The sequence below is a fragment of the Microtus oregoni genome, unplaced genomic scaffold (assembly GCF_018167655.1).
Source record: "Microtus oregoni isolate MIOR12 unplaced genomic scaffold, Mior012 000001F_ref0000356, whole genome shotgun sequence".
Lineage (NCBI taxonomy): Eukaryota > Metazoa > Chordata > Mammalia > Rodentia > Cricetidae > Microtus > Microtus oregoni.
The window spans coordinates 64,697,095-64,722,286 of NW_024543060.1; the positions used below are offsets into that span (position 1 = coordinate 64,697,095).

The following is a 25,192-nucleotide window of genomic DNA, read 5'->3' on the forward strand; positions in this document are numbered from 1 at the left end:
CTGGCTTAGAAATCTTAGTTCAGCTTGAGCAGCTTCAGCTTTCATCTCCCTGGCTCTGCGTTCCGTCTCGTGTGTGAGTTTCTGCTCTAACTTTTGTCGAAGAAGGATTGTGCCCTGGAAGTGTAAGATGAAATAAACCCTTGCCTCCCCTAGTTGTTTTTGGTAGTAACGAAAAGAAACTAGGCTAGACTGGGTCTCATTATTTAGCCCAGACGGTTCTCGAACACACAATCTTGCCTCAGTTTCCAGTGTGTAGGAATTTTAGCCATGATTCATGCCTGTCTCTGGCATGAATTTATAAGTTGTACTAATCTACCAAACTCCACTTTTCTTTATTCCTCCAGTTCCCTCCAACCAGTTGTCCCTAATTAACTGCCTTTTCCCCCTTTCCTTTCCTTTCCCTTCCTTCTTTCCTTCTTTCCTTCCTTCCTTCCTTCCTTCCCATCCTCCTTCTTTACTTCCTTCCTCTCTTCCTCCCTCCTCTCCAGTGGGTTTGCCTTTACTGACCACTCTTTAAAGCGTTACTACCCTAACCGGCAGCGGGGTTCTTATGGAGTTGGTTGGTGTCCCTTCTGTTGGTCTTAGAGGCCTTCTTTCTCCAGCTGCCAGATGTCCTGCTTTTTGTGGGGCTTCCTGAAACAGGAGTCTTTCTTGGGATTTCTCTGCAATTTAGCCGTCTTGCTATTTTCTTTTCCCCCACTGGAGACTCGTTCTGGGGCTCTATATAAGCCTCAGGTCGCCATACACCGAGTTTTTCCTATCTGTAGAGGACTTGAGGGTGTGAGTGCGGTCGGGAGAAGTCTGCTCTGCTGGGGCCATGTGGGTTGTGTGGATTCTGGCCCGCAGCTTGGTCCTGAGTTTGGAAGTCCCCGGCGGATCAGACCCGAGTTCGTGCCATGGCCCTGTGGGGCCCTCTCGGGCCGCCAGGCTGCAGCGGCGAGCACGGCGCAGCCGGCGGGTGGAGCAGAGGAACCCGCGCTTGGCGGAGGAGCTCGGGCCGCCCCGCTCGCCCTGGCGCGGGCGGAGGGAGCGAGGCCTGGGCAGTCGGTGCTGAGAGCGCCCTGAGGCCCGGCCCAGGCTCGCCGCCAGGGAGCGCTGCGGGCTCCCGCTCGCCCGCCCCCCGGTAGGCGGGGCCGCCCTCTCCCCGCAGCCGCCGCCGCAGCCGCCGCCTGGGCCGCCCCGTGTCCCCGGTGGAGCCGCCGCCGCCGCTGCCGCTGCCGCCGCCGCCGCCGCCGCGAGCTCGATGCGGACGGAGCCTGGGCCGGGCCATGGGGATCCTCAGCATCACGGACCAGGTCAGCCCTCCTGCCCTTCCCCACGTCCTCCTTCCAGGGCCCGGCCCCGCCGCCACGCGAGCCTGGGGATGTGCGGCCTAGGCTGGGCCCGAGCCCGGGGTTTCCCGCGGCTCCCGCCGCTCCCCACGCCGTGCTGCCGTCCGCGGAGCCGGTGTCCTTGGGGGCCTGTCGACCGGTGGAGGCACCGCCGGAATCTGCTGCAGACAGGACCCCTGTAGCGGAGCCCCTCCAGCGACGCCCCCCTCCAACCTGTGTGCTCCCCCACCTCCCGGTTCCGCTCTGGCTCTGGCCCGCTCCCTGAAAGCTGGTTCTCCCTGCAGCCGCCCCTGGTCCAGGCCATCTTTAGCCGAGATGTGGAGGAAGTGCGTTCCCTCCTCTCGCAGAAGGAGAACATCAATGTGCTGGTGAGTTGGGGAGGATGGCGAGCCGGAATCCGGGCTCCGGTGTTCGGGACCCCTCCCCACAAGTGGGGCGGCTCCGTTTCTCCTCTGCTGTGATGAAACTGCAGCTCTTTCTACTTCGAAATGAGAGCCTGCTCCGCATTTAAGGTTTGGTCAGGCATGGAGCACCGACCAACGGGTTCTGGGGATACCCAGAGAACGATGTTCTCCTCTCGACCATCGGGGTCTGCAGCGCCCCCACCCCTCCTGGAAAAAGGAGTAGGTTTCTCGGTCGGTGTCCCTGACTCCACCCTCCCAGGATGCTGCCTTTTGAATCCCCGTATAGGGATTTGAGACCCTGCAGAACCTAGAGGAAGGGATGGTAGGGACGGGCTTGGAGTTCTTATACTTGAGCCAGGGTCCAGGGTAATTTCTCTCTGCAGCTGCCTCTTTCTGCCTTTCCAGGACCAAGAGAGGCGAACCCCATTGCATGCTGCTGCCTACGTAGGCGATGTCCCCATCCTCCAGTTGCTACTGATGTCAGGTGAAAGTGGGGAGCAGGAAGGTGTGGCACCTAGGGAGGGGAGAAGACTCTTCATACCCACGGGTTGATTGCGGGTGCCTGGTCCAGGAATGTGCCTCTTTGTCCATTCAGGTTCCCATTCCCCCACCCCTCAATCCCAACAAAATAGGAAACTGTGTCCACACAGGTGCTAATGTCAACGCTAAGGACACACTGTGGCTGACCCCTCTTCATCGTGCCGCTGCCTCCCGAAATGAGGTATGGACCGTACCTCACTCAGTTCACCTTTCCACAAAGGATGGGTTGAAGGGCTAGAGAAACTCTCTGCCCTGTGGACTATTCTGCCCCATGCAGGGAGGAGACCAGGCTCTGGCCCCTCCTTCCTGCCCCTAGAACTGGCTGGTAAGGGGGGCTGAGTGCTGCCAGCTGATGTGACGTCAGGGAGAGCTTAACACTGGGCTGGCAGACTGCGGGGGCCCTGCTGCCAGGCCTGAGTGAGTCATCCCTCCCCGGGGGGCCACCTTAAGTCTGGTCCCCCTCTGGGCACTAAGATTTCTCTAGTTGTGATGGGGTGGCAAGTAGTGATGCGTCCTTGCCCCTCACACAACATGGAGGCTGACTGCATAAGGGGACAAACTCATTTGTGGAGTTGCATGCCATGGTGCCATCAACCTTGAAGAGAGGGAAAGACCTCTTCCTGGATCCTCCATCACTTCCTTAGCTCCAGCTGCTAGGAGGGGAAAAGCTTGAGGTCAGGTAGAATGATGTGTGCAGTGTCTAAGGGGGGCATTTTGGTAGGAGTTTGGAGAGGATCCAGTATGTGTGTTTGTTGGGGTAATAGATAGGATTTTGGTGCCCAAGGAAGGGCTGTGGGGATGGTGTTTTTGCCACTAATGTAGTGTGAGCGTTTGGTTTTCCTGCATGTTAGGCTTGGGGTGTATGGGTTTACCTAGGGTGGGGGGTACGTGTGAGTGAAGATGTTTAGGAGCTGGATTGAGGGTGATCGGAGGGTGGCTTGGGGAAGAAGGATCTGTTTCCCTCAGCAAAAATGTTTAAGCTCTCGTGAGATCAGGTTAGGAGAGAACAGTGTAGAGGAAAAGAAGAGGATGATGAAGAGCCTACCCTGGGAAGGAGCGGGGCCAGCCCCTCCTGCTTCCTCCCTCTTGTTTTACTTCCTGCTCTCCTTTTATCTTCTCTTGTCCCTTGCTCCTCCACAGAAGGTGCTGGGACTGCTGCTGGCACACTCAGCTGATGTGAATGCCCGGGACAAGCTGTGGCAGACACCACTGCATGTGGCTGCTGCCAATCGGGCCACCAAGTGTGCTGAGGCTCTGGCACCCCTGTTGAGCAGCCTCAATGTGGCTGACAGGAGCGGGCGCAGTGCTCTGCACCATGCTGTACACAGTGGGCATCTCGAGGTGAGGACCATGCTGGTCTGCGCAGTCTCCCCTTCCCCACCCACTCATCACTCTTTCCGTGTTTCTGGGCTCGGGGCAGGAGGGGCTCAAGCAGCAAATGAATGATTAGATTGAGGGTTTTGTGGGATTTTGTTTTGTCTGTTCGAGACAGGGTTTCTCTATGTCACAGCTCTGACTGTCCAGGAACTCTCTTTGTAGACCAGGCTGGCCTCAAATTCACAGACATCTGTCTCTGCCTCCAAGTGCTGGGATTAAAGGCGTGTGCTATGCCTGGCTGTTTTGTCTGTTTTTGAGGCAGGGTCTTACTACGTATGCTTGGCTGGCCTGGAACTTGCTGTGTAGTTTAGACCAGGCTTGGATTTGAACTCACCTATGTCTCCCTTCCTCTGCCTTCTGAGTGCTGGGATTAAAGGCATGCACTACCATCAGCAGTTTGCACTGAGTTTTTGTTAAATGACTGTGTTATATGCTCAGTAAGGGCTGTGTTACTGAGCTGCACTTCGAATCCACGATTGAAATTCTTTTGCTTTCTGGTGTTTTCGTTGGTAGGTGAGTGTCAACTGCTCAACCATAGCTACATCCCTCTTTTTAGCTATTATTTTGAGACAGCCTTAAACTGTGACAGTTTTCCTGCCCTAGCGCTAGTTAAGTTACTGCAGGCATGTACCACAATACTTATCTTGAAGTTCGACTTGGACTTCAGGAGGACTTTTTGAGATTCCATGGAAATTTTTATTTGTATTTTGTTTTGTTTTGATTTTTTTTGAGACATGGTTTCCTTAAGTAGAGCTGGAACTCAACTGAGGCCAAGCTGACCTCAAACTCAGAGATTGCCTGTCTTTACCTCTGGAGTGCTGGAGTTAAAGGCGTGGGGCACTGGAAATTTTTTATGTATGTGTCTTTTTTTATCATGAGAAAGTCCATGTTGTCCAGCACATTTGCAGAGACTCGTGAGATTCTGAGAACCGGCAGAGCACCCAAGAGAGCCTTCATTTCTGTTACCCAGTGGCATTTTGTGGTGCCTGATCCCAGATTATTTTGCTCAGAAACAGAGGCACTAGCTGCTACCCAGGCACTTAAACACGAAGCGAAAAGATACAGGCTGCCATCTATTTTTCAGGAGATCGGCAGGTTCTGCCCTTGGGTAGGTTGAGGGCATGAACCTGTCTGTGTCTTTTTTATCCTCACATAGACGGTGAACCTGCTCCTCAATAAGGGAGCCAGCCTGAATGTCTGTGATAAAAAGGAGCGGCAGCCGCTGCACTGGGCAGCTTTCCTAGGTGAGAGACACGTAGGGAAAGGGACAGGAATAGGGAGTTAGTCTTTGGAGGGAGGAGCCTGGAGCCTTTGGGAGAAGAAGCTTGGTGCCCTTGAGGGGGAGGAGCTTGGGGCCTTTGGGGGAGGAGCTTGGGGCCTTTGGGGAGGAGCTTGGGGCCTTTGGGTTCACCCTAGGCCTACTTTTTTTTCCTTCTTTCCCTAGGGCATTTGGAGGTCCTGAAACTGCTGGTGGCACGTGGAGCAGACCTCAGCTGTAAGGACCGAAAGGGCTACGGGCTGCTCCACACAGCTGCGGCCAGCGGCCAGATTGAAGTGGTGAAGTACTTGCTCCGGATGGGGGCTGAGGTCAGAGCAGTAAACGCTGTGTCTCGGTGTTCAAGACAGGGAATTGGAAGTCAGAATTTGTTATAGAGATGGGCAGTTCTGGGGCTGTTGGTGTGGTTTCTGAAGGTTGGAAGGGTACGGTGGAAGGACCTGAAGAAGGCTCATGTTATGTAATGGCATTATTCTTTTGGAGCAGAAACCTGAAGGGACTGACTGGTGGGATTTCTAGGACTCTTAGGCTAATTGGCTGCTTCCAGCCTTGTTTCGACTGATAACCCATACCTTCCCCCTGGAAACCCAGATCGATGAGCCCAACGCCTTTGGAAACACAGCCTTGCACATCGCTTGCTACCTGGGCCAGGATGCTGTGGCTATTGAGCTGGTGAACGCTGGAGCCAACGTCAACCAGCCAAACGACAAGGGTTTCACACCGCTGCATGTGGCTGCTGTCTCCACCAATGGCGCCCTCTGCTTGGAGCTGTTGGTTAATAACGGGGCTGATGTCAACTACCAGGTACCTAAGAGGATGAGACATATATTAATAGCTCTGAGACTCCAATCATGTCCACGTAGTTCTCCTGGGGGAATTACCCACTGGTCTCCTGGGTGGTTAGGTCTTATCAGGGCCTCGAGACCGTGGTTGGGTAACCATGTCACATTTCCATCCTGGTCGATGTGCTCTTCAAAGAGGACACGGGGCAGTTTCTGCTTTACGTTTAACAAGCACCAACATGTCTCCACAGAGCAAAGAAGGAAAAAGTCCTCTGCACATGGCTGCTATCCATGGCCGTTTCACGCGTTCCCAGATCCTCATTCAGAATGGTATGGGCTCAGACTTTGTGCTTTCTTCCTCCAGGGGACCTAGAACCCCCTGCTTCCTCTCTCCCCATCTTCACTCAAGATAGGTGTTTGGAACTCTACCTTTTCCCAGTCTGAGGCTTAAAAAAAAAAAAAAAAGCATGGAGAATGCCTATTCAGTCCAACCTGTAATAAAGAGCCCTCAAGTGCTCCCTGCCTGGTGTGAGTAGACCTGAGTCTGAGGTGTGCCTGGGTTGTGTGTCCTGGCCTCAGGTAGTGAGATCGACTGTGCTGACAAATTTGGGAACACACCACTACATGTGGCCGCTCGCTATGGACACGAGCTGCTCATCAGCACTCTGATGACCAATGGCGCGGACACCGCACGGTGAGTCACGGCAGCAGAACTGTGTGTGCCGTTCACATCACAGAGGCCAGGCCCTAAGATGCTGTCAGGGAAGTTTGGGGACCCTCTTCCCCTAATTCCTAGGGTGGCAGTGAGAGACCACAGAAAGGAGCTCTGTAACTGGTCCTTCCTTGGCCCCAGCGCTGAGCCCCTCAACCTCTTCCCAGGCGCGGTATCCACGACATGTTTCCCCTGCACTTAGCTGTTCTCTTTGGATTCTCTGACTGTTGCCGGAAGCTTCTTTCCTCAGGTATGTGCTGACTGGCGGGGGTGGGGCAGAGGAGGCTGAGGCTCCTGGATGCTTATGTGGCTGGTGTGCTCCTCCAGGTCAGCTGTACAGCATCGTGTCTTCACTCAGCAATGAGCACGTGCTCTCTGCTGGGTTTGACATCAACACACCTGACAGCCTTGGCCGCACCTGTCTTCATGCTGCTGCTTCTGGAGGGTGAGTCCTTTCCTTCTAGGCCTTGTGAGCTGGGCATGGGTACCCACTGTCTGCCCGACTCTTGCCTTGAACAGATAGAGATGGTCTGGTTTTGCGTTCTCAGCTTCTCCTTGGGTTGGTGGCCCTGCTTCAAGGCTCTCACTCTTACGCCTGGTCTTCTTTTAGGAATGTTGAATGTCTTAATTTGCTTTTGAGCAGTGGGGCGGACCTGAGAAGGAGAGACAAGTTTGGAAGGCAAGTTCATGTGCAGGGCGCCCAGGGCTGGCCGTGGAAGGAGGAGGAGGAGCGTGTTACCGTGTACCCTTTTACTACACATCTGGGCCTGCTCTATCTGTCCCTGAGTCTCTCACTCATACTGTAACATGCTCCCCAGGACCCCACTGCACTATGCAGCTGCCAACGGGAGCTATCAGTGCGCAGTGACACTGGTGACCGCCGGGGCGGGCGTCAACGAGGCTGACTGTAAAGGCTGCTCTCCTCTTCACTATGCTGCTGCTTCTGACACCTACCGGAGGTCAGGCTCCTACCTTGCTTCTTTGTAAACCCTTTGTCTCTCCTCGATCTCCTAACTGTTCTCCTCTGTTATGCCAGAGCGGAACCCCACACTGCTTCCAACCACGATGCTGAAGAGGATGAGCTACTGAAGGAATCCCGCAGGAAGGAGGCCTTCTTGTAAGTACTGAGGAGGACACTGGCATGGGCCTTCCCTGCGGTGCCACCTGGCCCCTTTATCCTCCCGCCCATTTTGAATCTTCATTGCTGTGGCCACCACCGCCAGTGCTGCCTTGTCAGTTGGCTAGCAGTATGGGGTGATAGGGCACTGCATATGGTGAAAGATGACAGATAGCCCCTGTCCTGAGGGAGAGGCTTAAAAGTGCCCCTTAGAAAGCTGGGAAAACTACATACATGAGACTTCTTAACCGAATGTTCATTCTTCGTGTTCCAGGTGTGGCTCTAGGTACTGAAGTGCTGGGGATGGATCCTGGGATGATCTTTGTTCATTCTGGGCAGGCAGTATGCTGCTGGGCCATCTCCTAGCTGGTACTAAAGGATGAAAGATGAACCTTTATTCCCAGCACTCGGGAAGCAGAGGTTGAGGCCAGCCTGGTCTATATTGTGAGTTACAGGTCAGCCAGGGCTACACAGTCAGACCTTCTCTCTCAGACAAACAGGACAGTTGAGTTACTCCAGGGCTGTGTGGGGGTAGAGTACAATGTTAAAACAGTTCTCAACATCAAAACGTGACGACCAAAAATTTCTTCAGTACTGTTAGGAAAAATCTCTGTGCCGTCACAAAGAAATCCAATCAGACCAGATTAAAACAGATCCAAGTGCCCGGCTTTATTAGACAGCATCCTTGGGTGGCCGGGAGAACACTGCAAGGAAAAGGAAGAAAATGCACACAGAAACAGAGACCCAAAACCAAATGTTCTTTCCAGCACAAGTCTAAATAGCCAGGGGGGAGTGGTCCTGACCCTCCCCTGAGAGGGGTCAGCGCTTGGCAAGCTGGGAGTTGGAGTTCAAGCCAGGGCAACTGCCAGGCCAGGGGCTTCCAGTCATCCCAGACTTCTTGGATATAGGGGTGTTAGAGGGCTGGGGTGATGCCCCCAGCTTTACATTTCAGACTCTTGGATATAGGGGTGTGATAAGGAGCTGAGGTGATGTTTATGACCAAACAACCCAGAATGGATGCCAGGGACTGGGGTGACGCTTACAATCAAGGACTGTTTGCCTAGAGGGCAAAATTAGTTGAAAACTAGTGACGTAAATGAATAGGAGAAATTGTGTTTCCATAAGCCTCATTAAAAAGTCTAAAACAGCCGGGCGATGGTGGCACACGCCTTTAATCCCAGCACTCGGGAGGCAGAGGCAGGCAGATCTCTGTGTGTTCAAGACCAGCCTGGTCTACAGAGCTAGTTCCAGGACAGCTAGGACTGTTACACAAAGAAACCCTGTCTCAGAACACTAAAAGAAAAAACCATCGGTAAAGAGCTTTCGTATCGCTGATGTAAGAAGTTGGCCATGGGAGACTGAGTGTGAGGTGTATGGAAGCTCATTGTCCTCGTGATTTGTCTGCAAGTCTTAGAATTCAGAAATTGAGTTTGAACAGAGCTCGTCATTATGGCACCCACCTTTGATCCTAGTATTTGGGAGGCAGAGGTAGATCTCTGTTCAAGGCCAGCCTGGTCTATATGGATGCTCCCATGACAGCCAAGGCTACTAAATGAGACCCTGACTTTAAAAACAGAAAACGTAGGGCATGGTGTCACAGGCCTTTAATTCTAATGCTCAGTAGATACAGTAGGAAGGTCAGGAACTTAAGGTCATTCGCTACAGTGTGAGTTTACAGCCCGCTTAGGCTACAGGGGGCTCAAAAAGCAAACAAAAAAAAACCCAGGCCTGGTGGCACACACCCTTAATCCTGGCACTTAGGAGGCAGAAACAGATGGATCTCTGAGTTTGAGACCAGCCTAGTCTACAGAGTGAGTTCAATAGAAAGACCTGGGGCGGGGATGTTGAAGGGGTCAGAGGCTCAGCTCTGTGACCTCCCCCTCTGCTTAGGTTTTCTAAGCTCTAGTAGGGATGAAAATATCTAGCTCTGAGCATGATTGCAACAGTTAAATGGATAGGCAGAGATGCTTACCACACAGAGTAAATGCTAAATGTCATTACTGTTACAACTCTGACTAAGGGAAGCGAAGAGCACCAAGGGAACCCTGAGAAGGGAACAAACAGGTATTTAGGAAGACCCCAGACAGCAGAGCAAGGCAGTCTGAGTTTTCAGTGAGTTGGACTTTAGCCATTTGGGGGAGGAGCAGGTTTGGAGGCAGGAATGAGCATACCCACCTCTACCAGCAGGCTGTTAGCCAACCATGTGCCCGTGTTCTCTGGAAGAGGGTACAGAGGAAAGGACAGTGTTGGAGCTGGTGGTCCAGGTGTAGGGTTGAAGACTAGGTGGGCAGGATTTAGAGAACTTGCTCAGAACAGAACTTGGCCTGCAGGATTCCCTTGCCCCTGCTCCCTGCCCCCTCTCCCCCTCAGCTGCACCTTTGCTGGGCTGGGCTTATCCCTGCCTGACAATCTACCCTGGCTCCCCAGCTGTCTAGAGTTCTTATTGGATAATGGTGCAGACCCCTCCCTGCGGGACAGGCAGGGCTACACAGCTGTGCACTATGCAGCCGCCTACGGCAACAGACAGAACCTCGAACTGGTACGTATGGGAACCTGGTCTGGGGGAGGGGGCAGGAGCAGGGCTGTAGTCTGCCTTCAGGTTCGTGGTCACAAAGCCAGGGGCAGTAGAATTGGGAGATTAAGGGGTTCCTGTAAGTGGCGGGGGGGGGGGGGCCCACATCTTGGATGTTCCAGAACCTCAGCATGTATTTTCCTGCTCATTGCAGCTCTTAGAAATGTCCTTTAACTGCCTGGAGGATGTGGAGAGCACCGTTCCCGTCAGCCCTTTGCACTTAGCTGTGAGTCCATGTCTTCTCCTTGTGCCTTCTTGTTCTGACCTGACCATTTGCAGGTGTCAAGAATAACTTGAATTTTTTTACTTAGTATGATTGTGTGTATGAATGATGATGACGTGTGCATGGACATGTGTGTACCATGGTGTGCCTGTGAAGCTCTCCTCCTACCTGTGTTTGGGCTCCAGGGCTGCAGCTCAGGTTCTCAGGCTTGTACAGCACCTTTCCCTGCTGAGCCCCCGCCAGCCTTGTGTCTGCATTCTCACTGGGTTGCGGCAGGCGGGTTGTCTGGAAAGAGTGTGCTGACTGTGTGTACTTGGAGCTCCCCTGAGTCCCGGAGCAGAGTAGGAAGAGGACGGTCATCAGCTGATTGTCGGTTGCCCACAGGCCTACAACGGTCACTGTGAAGCCCTGAAGACGCTGGCGGAAACGCTGGTGAATCTGGATGTCAGGGACCACAAGGGCCGGACTGCGCTCTTCCTGGCCACGGAGCGAGGCTCTACAGAGTGTGTGGAGGTGCTCACGGCCCACGGTGCCTCTGCCCTCATCAAGGAGCGTAAACGCAAGTGGACACCCCTGCATGCTGCTGGTTAGTGGCCCCTGAATAGTAGGACTGGGAATGCACTAGGGCAAGGAGGACGGAAACTCCAAGTCTTGATTCATGGCTTCCTACCTGAAGCTTTCTCCTTGCCCTAGGCCATCGCAGGACTTCAGTCCTTGAGCCCTTCTTCCCTCCCGACACTGTCCTGACAGAGGCCCCCTTCTCTTTCAGCTGCCTCTGGCCACACTGACTCCCTGCACTTGCTGATTGACAGTGGGGAGCGAGCTGACATCACAGATGTCATGGATGCCTATGGACAGTGAGTGTGGGCCAGGGGTGTGTGTTCCCCTTTGCCAGACCCTTGTCCTTTCTCCCTCACCTCTCTCCTCCCTGCTCTGTAGAACCCCACTGATGCTGGCCATTATGAATGGTCACGTGGACTGTGTACATCTGCTGCTAGAGAAAGGATCCACGGCTGATGCTGCTGACCTCCGGGGCCGCACCGCCCTCCACCGTGGGGTGAGTGGGCTGCTGGGGATAAGGTTGCTCACCTACAGGCTCCGGGTGGGAGCACAGGACCCCCGGCAGCAGGGCATCAGTGTCAGTAAGTAGAATAGGATTCTGCCTCTGAGTCTTCCCGGGCCTGTGTTTGCTCTGAGATGAGTATCTCCCCTCCTTTCTGGTGACATTGTCTGTCATCATCCTCAGCCATTGCCCACCCAGACTGTGCTTGCTGCCCATCTAAGCTTTGCTGCTGTCCTTTCAGGGTTGGGTTGGGTTGTTTTGTTTTTATTTAATAGATAGGATCTCGCTATGGAGCCTGGCAGGCTCTGAATTAATACATAGGCCAAGCTGTCCTTAACTCAGAGATCTGCCTGCCTCTGGTTTCCAAGTGCTGGGTGTGTACCACCGTGCCCAGCAGCTCTTTTGATTTGAGGGGTCTCACTCTGTCACCCAGGCTGGTTCTCCACTGTTGGGCTCCAGGGATCCTCCAGCCTCAGCCTCCTGAGTAACTGAGACTCCAGGTGTGCCTGGCTTTCAGAACCACAGAATCCTTTGGGCCTCAGTCTCCTCACCCTCTGCTTGGTCTTTTGTTCCGAGAGTTTCAGGATTGACTCTGGCCATTCTGCCTATGAGGAAAGTAGCTGCTGACCCCTAACACTAGAATTATTGTGGAAAGGATGGATTCCTGGAAATAGTTCTTGCTGCTGGGCCAGCCCCCAGCAAGTAGCCCCTGGAAAAAGAGTGGCTTCTCACCACTTCACCTCTGTGTGCCCTGCAGGCAGTGACTGGCTGTGAGGACTGCCTGGCTGCCCTGCTGGACCATGATGCATTTGTGCTGTGCCGAGACTTTAAGGGCCGCACCCCTATTCACCTGGCCTCAGCCTGTGGCCATACTGCAGTGCTGCGGACTCTGCTGCAGGCTGCGCTTTCCACAGACCCCCTAGATGCTGGTGTCGATTACAGCGGATACTCGCCCATGCACTGGGCCTCCTACACTGGTACGAGTGGGGCCTTCGGTGGGCACAGGGATGTATATAGTCGGAAGGGGATCTGGAAGTAGATTGGGGGGCCAGAGGCATGACAGGACAGATGGAGGATTTTGCTGTTTCTCACCCTTACTGTGCTTTCTTCCTTGTGCCAGGACATGAAGATTGTCTGGAGTTGTTACTTGAACACAGCCCGTTCTCATACTTGGAGGGAAACCCCTTCACTCCTTTGCACTGTGCAGTGTATGTGCATCAACCTTCTCGGGGGGACCCGGGCTCAGGTAGGGAGTCCTCTAGTTCGCTGCTTCTGATGATCCCTCCTCCCCTCTCCAGAATTAATAACCAGGACAGCACCACAGAGATGCTGCTGGGAGCTCTGGGTGCCAAGATTGTGAACAGCCGAGACGCCAAAGGACGGTGAGTGACAGGAATCCTCTGGTTTTGCACCTGCAGAAGAGTGTTCCCTATTTCATTCTACTCTGCCTCCCCTCCAGGACCCCCCTTCACGCCGCTGCCTTCGCGGACAATGTCTCTGGGCTCCAGATGCTGTTGCAACATCAAGCAGAAGTGAATGCCACTGACCACACTGGCCGCACTGCGCTAATGACGGCAGCCGAGAACGGGCAGACTGCTGCTGTGGGTGTGTATGGGCCACCTGTGGGTGTGTATGGGCCACCTGTGGGTGTGTATGGGCCACCTGTGGGTGTGTATGGGCCACCTGTGGGTATGGGCCACCGTGACAGGGTGCTGATGGGGTGGGCCAGCCCATCCTGGAGGACATATGGGGACCTGGGGTTTATAATACAAGAGGATGTCGCCGGGCGCTGGTGGTGTACACCTTTAATCCTAGCACTTGGGAGGCAGAGGCAGGTGGATTGCTGTGAGTTTGAGACCAGCATGGTCTACAAAAGCTAGTTCCAGGACAGGCTCCAAAGGTACAAAGAAATCCTATCTCAAAAAACAAAGCAAAACAAAAAAACCAAAGGGGTGTCCCACCTCCTGTGGACAGAGGGTGAGTGGTTTGGCTACTGCTCTAGGGAAGACATCAGCCTGTCCTGTTCCCTTTGTAGAATTTCTGCTGTATCGCGGGAAGGCAGACCTGACTGTGCTGGACGAGAACAAGAACACTGCCCTGCACCTGGCTTGTAGCAAGGTACTGCCCAGAGCAGGCTCGGGAAAGCGGCTCAGGATTGTGGGATAGACTGCTCCTACCCTGTGGTCTGTTAGGGTTCTACTCCACAAATGTCCACTTTCTGTCCTCTTCCTCAGGGCCATGAGAAATGTGCCCTCATGATCCTGGCAGAAACCCAAGACCTTGGCCTTATCAATGCTACCAACAGTGCGCTGCAGATGTGAGTGCCCGGGGAAGGGGGCTCCTGGCTGGGGGAGGCAGGTGGGTGAAGAAAGCAACCTATACTCCAGGGGCTCCCTGGAGCTCACAGTATTTGTTCAGTGTCCTTGTCACCCACCTTGGGGTGGCAAGACAGCCTGGCATTCTACTCACTGTCCCTTCTCTGTTGTCTTTCTTCTAAGGCCACTCCACATTGCTGCCCGGAATGGACTTGCTTCTGTGGTGCAGGCCCTGCTGAGTCGTGGGGCCACAGTGCTGGCTGTGGATGAAGAAGGTGGGTGGAATCCAGAGCCCCCTGCTTCTCCTGGGTTTGGGGTCAGGGGCCTTCTTCAGAAGGTGACTTCTTCACCTTGCCATAAGTGAGATTTTCTTCCCAGGGGACCTCTTGAGATCAGGGACCCAATACCAGTATTCTAAGTCTCACAGGGGAATCTGGTGGAATGAGGTGGATCTGGCAGGGTCAGGAAGGCCTCCCACACCCCAGTCTGCTGTCTGTGTGTTTGCTGCCCTTTACCCTGCAGTCAGAGTTTACCATGGGCCTCCCTGGGCCCTTGCCACCTGGATTTCTGACTACAGTGGGCTCCTGCCCCTCTTGGTACCCCTCCAGTGCCCAGAGTGCTCAGTCCTTCCCGTTGGCCCGCAGGTCACACCCCAGCACTGGCCTGTGCCCCAAACAAGGATGTGGCGGACTGCCTGGCCTTGATCCTCTCCACCATGAAGCCTTTCCCACCCAAGGACGCCGTCAGTCCTTTCAGCTTCAGCCTGCTCAAGAACTGCGGCATCGCAGCCGCCAAGACGGTGGGTGGCTGTGGCGCCCTGCCTCATGGGGCCTCCTGTCCCTACAGCCAGGAGCGGCATGGCGCCATTGGGTTAGATGGCTGCTACTCCGAGTAGCCCCCTCCAGTGTCCCTCTCCCTGCCGGCGGCTGATACCTTATTCTATTTATTAGAGGAAATCTAAACATTTGGGCACTTTAAAGGAGAACACGACTGGGCGGTGGGGTAGGGGAGGAAGCACTGGGGAGCAGCTGCTTACCCCTTTGCCACACCATCCTGGCCTGGCAGAGGTCTGGGACCCACAGGGAGCACCCCAGGCTCTTGGTACCCCCAGGGCACCCCCTTCTGCCAAGTGTCCCAAAATGATTGCTAAATGCCTGGCTCCCCCTCCTTGACTCCATCTCTCAGTTTCCCCTGTTTGCTGCCAGCTCCCCCAACTCTTCCTTCTGACTCTCCTCTCTGTGTCCCCCTCTTTCCCCTGCTGCCAGGCAGATTCCCCCTTTTCTTCCATACCCATCACTGCCTTCCTGCTTGGCCCCTCCATCCCTGCAGCAGTGAGAAGCCTTAATTTCTGGTACTGTGTGAGCACTCTGGGGGTGTCCCCCTCCCCCTTCAGGGGCAGCTAGAGGATGAGGGGGGAGGGTATTTAGCACTGGGGCCTAGAGCTTCCCCCCATATCCTATCATCCCTAAAATTCAAATGCAGACACTTGAAGCAGCAACTACTGAACCTGGCCCTCATCCCACGTTCTCCCCTGGCTCCTCATGTGCAAACCAAGGGCTGCTTCTGCCTCCACAGCCTGCTTCCTCCCCTACTTCTAGCCTGGCCTCCAACCACGCACTTTAACCTTGCTTCTTTCTTTTAACTTCTTTTCGGGGAGGGGAGCCTGTGGCCATTCCCTCCTTGGCTCTCTTCTCCCTGAATTCTGAGGCTTGTCATGAATTTTTAAGTAAGCATTTTATTCTTTAGGGGAAGAAACAAATTAATATCCTGCCCATTTCAAAAGTACAGCCCTAGTATGTCCTCTGTGTTTCAGGCATGTGTTTGCATGTGAGTGGAGGTAGGGACCATTTCTTCCTCCTGTGTCCCCCAGTCCCAGAGTTCCTCCATGCCCCTGTCTCCACCTTCTGTCATGTCTGAGAGTACCCACTGCCCCAGTCGCTCCTGATATGAAGCCAAAGATGGTGGGAAGGGCAGGGGCAGTGTAGGGCCTGCTTGTTAGGGCCTCCTCCAGTGAGGGAAAGCACTGGTCAAGGGAGCAACAGATGGACCTTGAGGCTCAGTCCCTGCCTTCCTAGCATGGGGAGAGATGGGGTTGAGTAGGCATTGCACGAATACGATTCCTGGAATGTACCTGAGAAGCCAAACTGGGCTGGAACGAGAAGGGGCGGTGCTCTCTTTAAATGTAGCATTGCGTCTGGCCCTGGTCCCTTCAGATGCCCTGTCCATTCATCTCCGTAGTGAGCCTCTGCACAGTCGGACCCAGTCCCGTAACCCAGTGACCTTTCCTCACACGCAATACCTCAGCCAGGGGCCAAGACACAGAACTTGAATAGAGGTCCTGCCCCTCTCCCCCACCGTGCATCCTTGCCCAGTTTGGCTGCCATCAGTATTGCCCCCTGAGAACTGAGAACTGGATGGGCTTCGTTTACACAGTCCAGGGGTCTCTCCCAGGGACCCCTCCACCTCCTTCCCTACCCCGCTCGCTCTACTCACATTCTTACCCGTTTCTCAGTTGTGTCCCTTGAATGTCTTGCCACCCTTGCCGAGGGTGAGCTGATGGGAGAGGGGCTGTCCCAGGGAGCCCTTCCCCCTACAGACACCCTGCACCATACCTCACGCTGGTTCCCAGAAGCCTGGGGTGTTCGACTTTCCTTTCTGTGGTCCCTGTTTATCTCTCTGTGTCTTGCTACCCCACCTCAGATCCTAAACCATTTCAAGGCTTCCGCGTGACCATATTGGTGAGAAGGATTGTGCAGCTTTTAGTTTTTATTTTTGTTTTCAAAGCCAAAGGGCCTTGCAATGCCCCTCTTGCCCACATCCCTTCATGCCCTCTCCTTCCCTAGACGACAATCAATGTGACCTCTCTTAAGGGCTGCCGCCCCCACCCCCACCCTGCTGGTTCTGCATAGCTTGCCCCTAACTTTGATTCTCTTCCCTAAAACCTTCCCATTTCACCCCCTCCCTTTCATCTTGGTGCTGGGAATTAGGTGGTGGGGGCATGGGGAGCAGGGAAATGGTTCCCCTGGGGATGACTTGGGGCATCAGTCGTGTTCTCCTTTATCACTGCTTGACGATGACAGAAGGAACCTGACTGAGCGTTTGTCAGGAGCCCCATTGTTTGGTTTTGCTAGATGAGATTTCTGGTGGCTGTCTGTTCCCTGCTGTCCTGAGCACAGAGTCAGCAGTGCTGGGAATATGACAGGGAGCCCTCTGTCCCTCATGTGGTGTGAGGGGGCCTGGAGGGCCAGCAGCCTCCTCTCCTTATGCCAAAGGAAATCCCGCACCCCCGGCTCCCCGCCGCTGCTGTCTCTGAAGCATTCTGACCATCCTCATGGCCACTGCATATTTATTGTCATGTTAAGATTTTGTTTTAAACCTCTTTGACTTAAACGGGTGTGGAGAAGTAAAACAGGCAGAATGCCCCCCAATCTTAAGGGGGTCAGGTGGGGAGGGAACACCCCCTTCCCTCTCCTCTTCCCCTCCCCTCCCCCCACCGCAGCTCTAAAGCACTTGCATCGAGTAATAAGCACTTTTGTGAAAAGACCCATTTTACATGAGGCCCGGGGCAGCCCGAGGTCCCAGCACAGGAGCCGAGCGGGGCTACATAGGAGACAGGGAAACAGACGCGTGAGTCGGGGCGACATGAGAAGAGCCAGTTTTTAGTTTCCGATTTTAGGGGGATGTTTCTGATTGGGCGGTGGCTTTTGTAGGGTTGTGTACCATCCTTCAGAAAAAACAAATGGCACAAACTGTGGGTCCTGGGATGGACCACAGACCCAGGTCACTGCCACTGTCCAACTGAGACTCTAAGATTGGTGGGCCACCTCCCCCACCCCGTGGCCCCCTGAGCCATAGGACTGCTGAAAACCACTGAATGTACAGCCCAGGTTGGGGTGGGGAGTAGCCCTTGGGGGAGGGGGCTTCTCCTTTTGTTTGGTGCTGTGGGGGGTGGGAGACATGAGACTGAGGGACTGCCACCCCATGTAGACATGTGTTCCTTGGGGTGGAGGGGCTGAGGAGGGCCGCCTCCCTCTCTGACCCCAGCCATGGCCCCTCTTCCTTCCTCACCCTGTCCGTGTTGACTGTAAGTCCAGCTCACCTTTGCCTTCAATATGTAACCAAAGGAAAACAATACCGCTTCCACCGCTGTCCGCCAGCCGAGCTCCTCCTCCTCCCGGACCAGAGGGGAGAAGAGGCTGGGGATGGGGGTGGTTCTACAACTGTACCCCCAAAACCCTCTCTGTGGTCTTGGAAGGGGTCCCGAGAGGTGGGGTGGGGCCAGGTTGGCAGGCTGGGAATGCGCACACTGTGTATCTTATGCACACGAGCGTTTCTTTGCTGAAATGACTCCGGTAACTATGCTCCAGCGGGGAGGCCCCTTCCTCCTCTTCCTCCTTCCCATTCAGCTGTTTCTCACCCTCTCCCACACCCAGTGCTCATTCCCTGCCCCCCTCCCACCGCAAAGGAAAATAGCCTTACAGACCCTAGCCCTGCTCCCGGGGCAAGCCAGTATGGCCATCCATCCCTCCTGCCAAGTCTGAACCCTACCTTTGGGGAGGGGCAGGGAGCAATGCAGCCTCTTCCTTCTGTGTGGCTCCAACCCTCTGGGCCTGTACCCAGCCTGGGCGAGGACAGAGGAAGGAGTCTTTGAGGACCAGCCCAGTGGCCGGGGAGGAGGGAGGTAGAGAAGAAGGGTTTGACTTGGGGCTTCTCCTCCCAACCCAGCCCTGTAGAGAAGCGACCAAATTCCCAGAGATGGGAGGGGTTGGGGTGGGGAGGGTCTGCTCTTTTACTTGAAGGTACTGACTCTGAGGCTGCTGTTGCCCACGTAGGTGTGAGGGGGACACTGTCACTGCATTTGGGAGGGCAGAGGATGGCGGGTGACGAGAGGACCCCCCCTGGGCCCTCTTGTTCCCACCTCGCTCTGGGCGCCCCTCCAGTTGCACTAAAGTAGCTCTTGTGCCAGTCTAACCCATGCCAGGGTGGGGTCTCTGCTTCCAGTCCTTCCTCCCGCCTCTGCTCCCATCCTGGACAATCTTGTTCACTCGTATTCCTGGATAGCTCAGCTGTGTGTGTGAGTGTGTGTGTGTTTCGGGGGTGGGTGGGTTTGGCTGGAGTGGGTCTGGCAGGGGTTTGGGAAGGGCTAGGGGAAACATGGAGGATGGTATCTCCTACCCCCTTCCCCAACTCCAAGCCACAGAAGCCTGGGAGGGAGGGTGCCTACTCTCGCTGCCGTGTGTCTTGCAGATGTGCCAAAATAGGGGTGGGTGGGAGGGGAGGGTGCCTGGCAGAGCAGCCCCAGGGTGGCTCTCTCAAAGCAATACAGTTCCCCTGCTGGGGAACAGCAAGACAGGGGAGAGGGTTGGGTGGGGACCTGGGGTTCCCCATGTACAGCTGTGTATATTCAGGGGTGTTCTCTGTCTGGTACCCACTGTGGGCAACTATGTGTGTGTGAACCTCCCCTTCCCCATGCCCTGCATGACCTGTGATGCTGCAGACACCACCATCCTGTGTGCAGGTGTGTTGGGCACGGAGGGGCATGTTCCATGTCCTGCCGCACGCTCCACCCTGTGACCCATGTACTCGGTTGTAGGAAGTAAAGAGAACTGAGCACAATTCACTGGATTCTAGTTGAATCTTTCTCTAAGCAATTTCCCCATTCCTGCCCTTCCCCCTATCCCGGATCCACCTGTGGTGCTAGTGTTGGGGTCAGGGGTGTTTAATGCTGGTGGGCAGCAATAAAGCCCAGATACCTGCACCCCAGGGTGCTGAGGGCAGCAGAAAAAACACAAACGGGAACCTTGGTGCATTTGCCCTGCCCCTCCCCCTCCTACCTGGGCTAAAGCACAATGCTATCCCTGAAGACTGATGCACCCCACATTCTCCAGGCCCCCACTCTTGTCCTCCCCCAACCTGCTTTGAGCCCTCCCACCACACCCTGGTTTTCTATGCTGTTTTGGTGCAAGTACAACTGTCGTAGTCATGGCTTTGGGATGGGTTCTGTTTATTAAAATCCTATTGCTCCTACTGGCCCTGTGTCCGGCCTCCGTTCCTGTGGTTGGGGGGAAGGAAGGGCAATCTGGATCCTTTGCCACTGGCCCCCATCAGCCATCAGGAACCACGGGCAGTAGCTGTTCCTCCAGCAGGGCTATAGTAAGCATGAGGCTGCCCCCCAGCAGCAGACCCAGCCCCTGCAGGAGGATGTGGAGCACAGGCAGGGGCTCAGGAGGCCGGAGCAGGGCTGGCAGCTGGAAGGAAGGAGACTGTCAGATCTCTGCTCTTACCTGTGACATACTTGTTTACTTCTGAGGTAAGAGCTCACTGTTTAACCCTGCTGGCCTACAGTACTCTGTAGACCAGGCTGCCTCCTGAGTGAATAGTGGGATTAAAGGTGTATGCCACCAAGCCTGCCCCCATCCTGTGCCCCCACCTTTGGATACTTCTGATGGGGCCCTGCGCCATCCTCTCCAGACCTCAAAGTGAAGGATGAGCTAGCACTTCCTCTCCCCCACGCCCACCTACCCACTATCCTTGAATTGTCTGTCCTATCCCACGTCTCACCATATCCACAAGGGCCACGTAGAGGAAGACCCCAGCTGTGACCCCAAACACCCAGGGAGTGAGGGGGACAGGGCCCAAACTGAGCCCCACCCCAAGGGCTGCACCCCCCAGTCCCAGGGCTCCAGAAACGAGGCTCAGCAACAGCAGCCTCCGGAAGGACAGCCCTGCCTGAAGCAGCATGGCAAAGTCACCTGTTGGGGGATAGGAGAGGAGGGTGAGTCGGGCTGCCCCTCACTTGTGTCTACCTCTGAGCTCCACTCTGCGGAGGTCTCCTTTCTGCCCCACCTGCCCCCCCCCCCCCCTTGCCATTCCTACCCAGTTCATGGGGCAGCTCGTGGCAGAAGACCGCCAGGGTGGTGCTAAGGCCGCTGGAGAAGCCGGCAGAGAAGGCAGCACCTGGCACGGCAGAATCCAAGGGTGTTCTTGAAGACGGGAGTTGCTGTCTGCCCTCCCTCTGGTTCCCTCACCTCTCGCACCTTCCTGGCACCCTCTCCCCCCTCTGCTCCCGTGACTGCACACCTAATGCGAGCCCGTCCGTGAGGTTGTGCAGGCCGTCTCCCAGGAGAACCATCCATGCAATGTTGGTGCCGCTGCCACCCTGGTGCTCATGACTGTGGCCTCGGTGCCCAGGAGGGGCTGGAGCTGGTGGGGACTGGCTGATCTCCCTCTGGCCCTGAACCTCTGGCTCTGCAGTAAGAAGGACCGGGACACGTGTTAGTTAACTGCAAGTGGGAACCACAGGTTGGTAGTGTACTCATGTTTTCTTCTAGTCACCTGGAGCTGCCTGTAGGGGTCGAAGGACCATCCCACTGCCATCCTCTGGGTCAAGGTTCGATTCTCCAAGATCCCTTTTGTGCCTGCAGCATCTCTGAAATGGGAGGGCATCCCTCCTGGTGGAGGAGGCAGCAGAGCCAGGGGCTAAGGGGAAACTGGGCCAGCAGCTGGGAAAATGAACACCTGGTTCCACCTCCAGCACCTGGAGAATGCTTTTTGACCTCCTCCCTTTCCCAGGCTGGCATTTCCCTCTGTTGACTGTTGATATGAACCACAGAAAATGCCATTTGGCCAGAAGTCCTGGGTCTATGCTAAGAAACCCGTACCCACTCAGTAGCGGACAAGTCCTATGCAGTTTTGGTCAAGCAAGCCAAGGCCCAGGAGCACATGTCGCCCTGCTCCTGGCTCCGCTAGGACGCTGGGTTTAGCAGGAGTAGAAAAGGTGTCACTCACTGGCCTGAGCCCTTGGTGCCGCACCAGTCCTAGCACGTTCTCTAGCACGAAGAGCAGGAAGAGGCCACCAAGCACTGACAGCCCCGGACCCAGGTCCTCTGGTTGCTCATTAGTTCCTGTGTGCTGCCCTTCTCGTGCCTGTCAGAAAGTAGGTATTAGGTCCTGTGTGCTGCCCTCCTTGCGCCTGTCAGAAAGTAGGTCAGGGCAGACCCTGGGACACCCCCCCACCCCATAGCATCCCCTTCTCCCAGTGAAGGGGTAGCAAGCTTTACTCATATCCCAGTAGAAGGCAGTGTGGCTGAAGCCGGGGGGGGGGGGAGGGAGGGGGGGTTAGGATGTGGAAGCTAACAGAAAGTACCTGGGGAGGGAATCCTATGGCTAGGAGCACAAGGATCCCTGGAGGTTAGCTAACTGCCACTGGGTCAGGGTATGAAGATGGAGTTTCACGTACGTGAGGCAACAGGTGTAGCAATGCATCTCCACAAAGAGTGCCCACGGCCAGGGCCCCCAGGAAGCCTAGCACAGGCTGCAGCAGACGAGGTCCCAGGAGCCTCAGCAGCAGCAGGGAGAGGGGAGCAGGGAGGCTGAGCAGCAGGACCGCCAGGGCACTGTGAAGCAGAGCTGGGAAGGAAGAATTGGGGCTAATGTCAGGCCAGGGCTGGCCCAGAGGCACCATATGGGCAGAGACACCAAGGAGAGGGTGGACCCCAGTGAGCCCCTTTTCTTAGCGAGGGACTTGGTCACTCACTGACCAGACAGTACGTCTCCTGGAGGTGCTGGAGCTGCAGTCTTGATGCAAACACGGCTGTCAATCTGGTAAAGCAGAGCTGGGCATAGCAGAGCAAACTGACGAGGGGTCAGAGGAGCAACAGGGTTCAGGCCAAAGTTGACCAGCAGCTGGGAACCATTCAGACACTGGGATTGAGGAGAGGACTGTGTATTAGGGAGTCACAGTGAACTACAGCCAAGAAGTCCCAGTTCTCTCAGGATCCCCTTGGCTCACACTGGCACATGCATTAGAGACGGGGGGGGGGGGGGGGCAGATAAGGGAACTTAATAACTAATGTCTGTTAGTCACTGGTGAGGGTTCAGTCCTAGTAGGCAACAGTGGGTACTGCTGTCGTTTCCCCCTCATGCTCTGGCAGTTTCCTTGCTCTAGAGATGGAGCTGTTTTGGCGTCTAGACTAGAGCCCACCACACCAGAATCCTCTAAGGGAAAGGAACCTGACATCTTTAGTCAACATCCCTGTCATGCGTTGATCCAGCCTAGGCCAGGTGCTGCTTTTGATGGGGCGTGACAACTGATCTCAGGCTCTGACAGCTTTGCCTTGTATATGTGGAACAAGGAGAAAAATGACTTTCTAGATAGACGGGGCTGTCATCTCCGGGACTCTCCACATCACCGACCTACCCTGAGATACTTCTCTGGATTGTATGTGTGAGCTAAGTGTGGCAGTTTGGTCAGAGGAGATATCCTTCACTATTAGAATAACGTATCCTAACAATTACTGACTGCAGACACTTGAGGCCACCTAGTCCCGTGGCTCCTGCTCCCTCTCTAGCGGCCAATCACACTTACATCTTCATTCAGGTGGTCAGCCAAAGAATGGTCCAGCAGCAGAAGCCTGTGAAAGAGGTCTAGGCCCGAGGGCCCTGGCTCGTGGGGCAGGTCAGGGGCTTTTGACTCCTCCAGGTCATCCCAGCCTGAAGGACTCAGAGGCATTCCTGCCCAGACATGAACACTCAGCTCCGGTTCCTGTAGTCTAGATTAGATGGATTAAGAGTCAGGTTCCCTAAATTCCCAGACATCTGCTCTGAGAGTCTCCTGAGAGCTTTTGTGAAGGAGAGACAGCCATAGTCCCAGGAAAGTCTGAGAGCTGTCATTTACAGGAGAGCCTAGAATGGGTAGCTGTGGGCCTGGGGTGGAGAAGCCTGGAGATGTGCGTATTAAGACCAAGAGCAAGGACTTTATGGACCTAAGGATCTGGAGGGGAGAATGAAAAGGTTAGCAAGACCTTCAAGGATATGGAGTGGTTGGGCGCTTGAGGACTCAAGAAGCCAGCCATAGGCAATTCGAGAGCCCTGAGGGGAGCTGGGACTTTTGGGGGTTGGGAGAGAGAGTAATACCTGTGTGTGAAATTGTCGCCATTTGGGGGTGCAGCCCGCCCAGTTGGAGGCTCATGGTGTCCCAGGCGAAGCCCCTGAACTCGGCCCAGCCCTAGGCTGTGGAGAAGCCGGGCCAGGCCCCCTGCAGTCAGTGTCCCGTTCTCGCCGTACAGGCCAAACAGCTGGGCCAGGTAGTGGTTCTGCTCCTGTTCAGCTGGGCCCAGGCTCGGGGCTGAGCCTCCTACCCAGCCCAAGACCACCCCCATGCACAGGCCAGCCACCAGCTGGTGCACGGGGGGCCCCATCACTGGGGTACAGGTTAGAGGCTCTGGTTCTGACTTCTATTTCCCTTTGAGCATGCTGAGGATTGTGTCCTAGAACAAGGAGGAGGGTGTGGGGTCAGGTCAGTTCTGCTCTTCAGCTCAGCTGGGGAGAATGGTTGCATGCACTTAATGCAGCTTCAGCTGGGACCATCAGCAGGCTCTGCAGGCTCAGGCTTCCTGTCCTTTCCTCTGCCTTCTGCAGCAGCCTCCTGACTGGCGTTCTCCCTCCATCTGGTCCAGAGTCGACCAACATCTCAGATTCCCCCAGACCCACCTCTCACTTGGCTCCACCTCCCTATTCCCCCTCAATACACAGGGCCTCACCCCTGCTGGCAGTGTGAGAGGTGTCACCGCAGGTCCCTGGAAGTTCTCACTGTGGACTTTAAGAGATTCCTGAGTCAGCCTTCAGATGCAATGGAAGTCCTGTCACAGGGCTGAAATGGATAGGTCCCCTCTTCCCAGCTGCTTTGGGGCGGAGTTAGGGGTGGGGCAAGTGTGGGAAGGTTCATATAGGAGTTAATGGTTCACTGGTCTCTGGGATGAGGAGGTCAAAAGTCGTCCTGACTGGGGAGGGGCCACCACCTGCCCTAAGGAAGCCACATGGTTAGGAACATGGGTTCTCAGATTTTTCCTCTTAAATATTTATAGCTTATATATTCAGTACCACCAAGCCTTCTGAAAACACCCCTCCCCAGGTACCTTACGTGAGGTACTGAGCTTCCTCTGTTTCCAACCCCATCCCCTCCTTCCCTGGAAAGTTGAACCAAGGTGCCCCTAAACTGAGGGTGGGGGAGAGGCAGGTAAGTAGCAATCGCAGATGCGCTCAGGGCAGAAACCGCTCCCAGCAATTCCCCAATTCAGCAAGTGCTACCTGCCCGCACTCACGACTCTGGAATCAGTGACCGAAAAAGGGGAAACCCTGTTGAGGAAAAGAAACCAGAACAGGGCTGGCTCCCTTCTGACATCTGACCTGGCCTGAGATCAGGGGATCAAAGTCTGATTAGAGTGATTGGCCGGGGGAGGGGGTTAAGGCTGGCATTACCTGACAGCAGGCCAGGAGACGGGACACCAGAGGAAGGGGCACCCAGCCTTCTTGTGGCAGGCAAGGCTGGACAAGGGTCACCTGCAGGGAGGGGGTAGGGGAGGGACACTACCTTAAAGGGGCAGGCTTGCTTTGCCTAAGGCTTCCTTGCCTGGGCGCCACACTCCCTAAGAGCACACTTGCTAACTAACTGCTTTTCCTACAAACAAAAAACAAAAAAA

At 55.1% G+C, this 25,192-nt stretch overlaps 2 protein-coding genes across 8 annotated transcripts; one reads left to right on the plus strand and one right to left on the minus strand.

Annotated features, from left to right (window-relative positions):
* Positions 1–1,141: 1,141 nt before the first annotated feature.
* Ankrd52 (ankyrin repeat domain 52) lies at positions 1,142–19,744 on the plus strand. 2 transcript variants are annotated; one of them, XM_041677725.1, is made up of 29 exons: positions 1,142–1,295; positions 1,616–1,699; positions 2,141–2,219; positions 2,386–2,456; positions 3,416–3,616; positions 4,809–4,896; positions 5,097–5,239; positions 5,520–5,732; positions 5,962–6,040; positions 6,290–6,404; positions 6,590–6,672; positions 6,750–6,867; positions 7,033–7,101; positions 7,241–7,381; positions 7,459–7,539; positions 7,814–7,825; positions 9,967–10,078; positions 10,266–10,337; positions 10,719–10,920; positions 11,104–11,191; positions 11,274–11,391; positions 12,155–12,374; positions 12,518–12,605; positions 12,696–12,779; positions 12,857–13,002; positions 13,433–13,515; positions 13,632–13,714; positions 13,896–13,987; positions 14,357–19,744. In XM_041677725.1, exons 1-29 carry the CDS (start codon positions 1,269–1,271, stop codon positions 14,605–14,607), a joined length of 3,243 nt encoding a protein of 1,080 aa, XP_041533659.1. In that variant the 5' UTR covers positions 1,142–1,268; the 3' UTR covers positions 14,608–19,744. The 2 variants fall into 2 exon arrangements, with proteins under 2 accessions (XP_041533659.1, XP_041533668.1); XM_041677734.1 differs by lacking the exon at positions 7,814–7,825.
* On the minus strand, positions 19,706–25,049 carry Slc39a5 (solute carrier family 39 member 5). Of its 6 annotated transcripts, XM_041677745.1 has the most exons (13): positions 24,972–25,026; positions 24,801–24,848; positions 24,254–24,309; positions 23,628–23,980; positions 23,080–23,263; positions 22,253–22,415; positions 21,952–22,121; positions 21,501–21,638; positions 21,048–21,141; positions 20,793–20,960; positions 20,589–20,669; positions 20,274–20,464; positions 19,706–19,960 (listed from the first exon to the last, which is right to left on the minus strand). In XM_041677745.1, the coding sequence occupies exons 4-13, from the start codon at positions 23,909–23,911 to the stop codon at positions 19,817–19,819; spliced, it is 1,617 nt and encodes a 538-aa protein (XP_041533679.1). In that variant the 5' UTR covers positions 23,912–23,980; positions 24,254–24,309; positions 24,801–24,848; positions 24,972–25,026; the 3' UTR covers positions 19,706–19,816. The 6 variants fall into 6 exon arrangements, with proteins under 6 accessions (XP_041533679.1, XP_041533688.1, XP_041533711.1 ...); XM_041677754.1 differs by lacking the exon at positions 24,801–24,848 and having other exon boundaries at positions 24,972–25,046; XM_041677777.1 differs by lacking the exon at positions 24,972–25,026 and having other exon boundaries at positions 24,815–24,830.
* Positions 25,050–25,192: the final 143 nt, after the last annotated feature.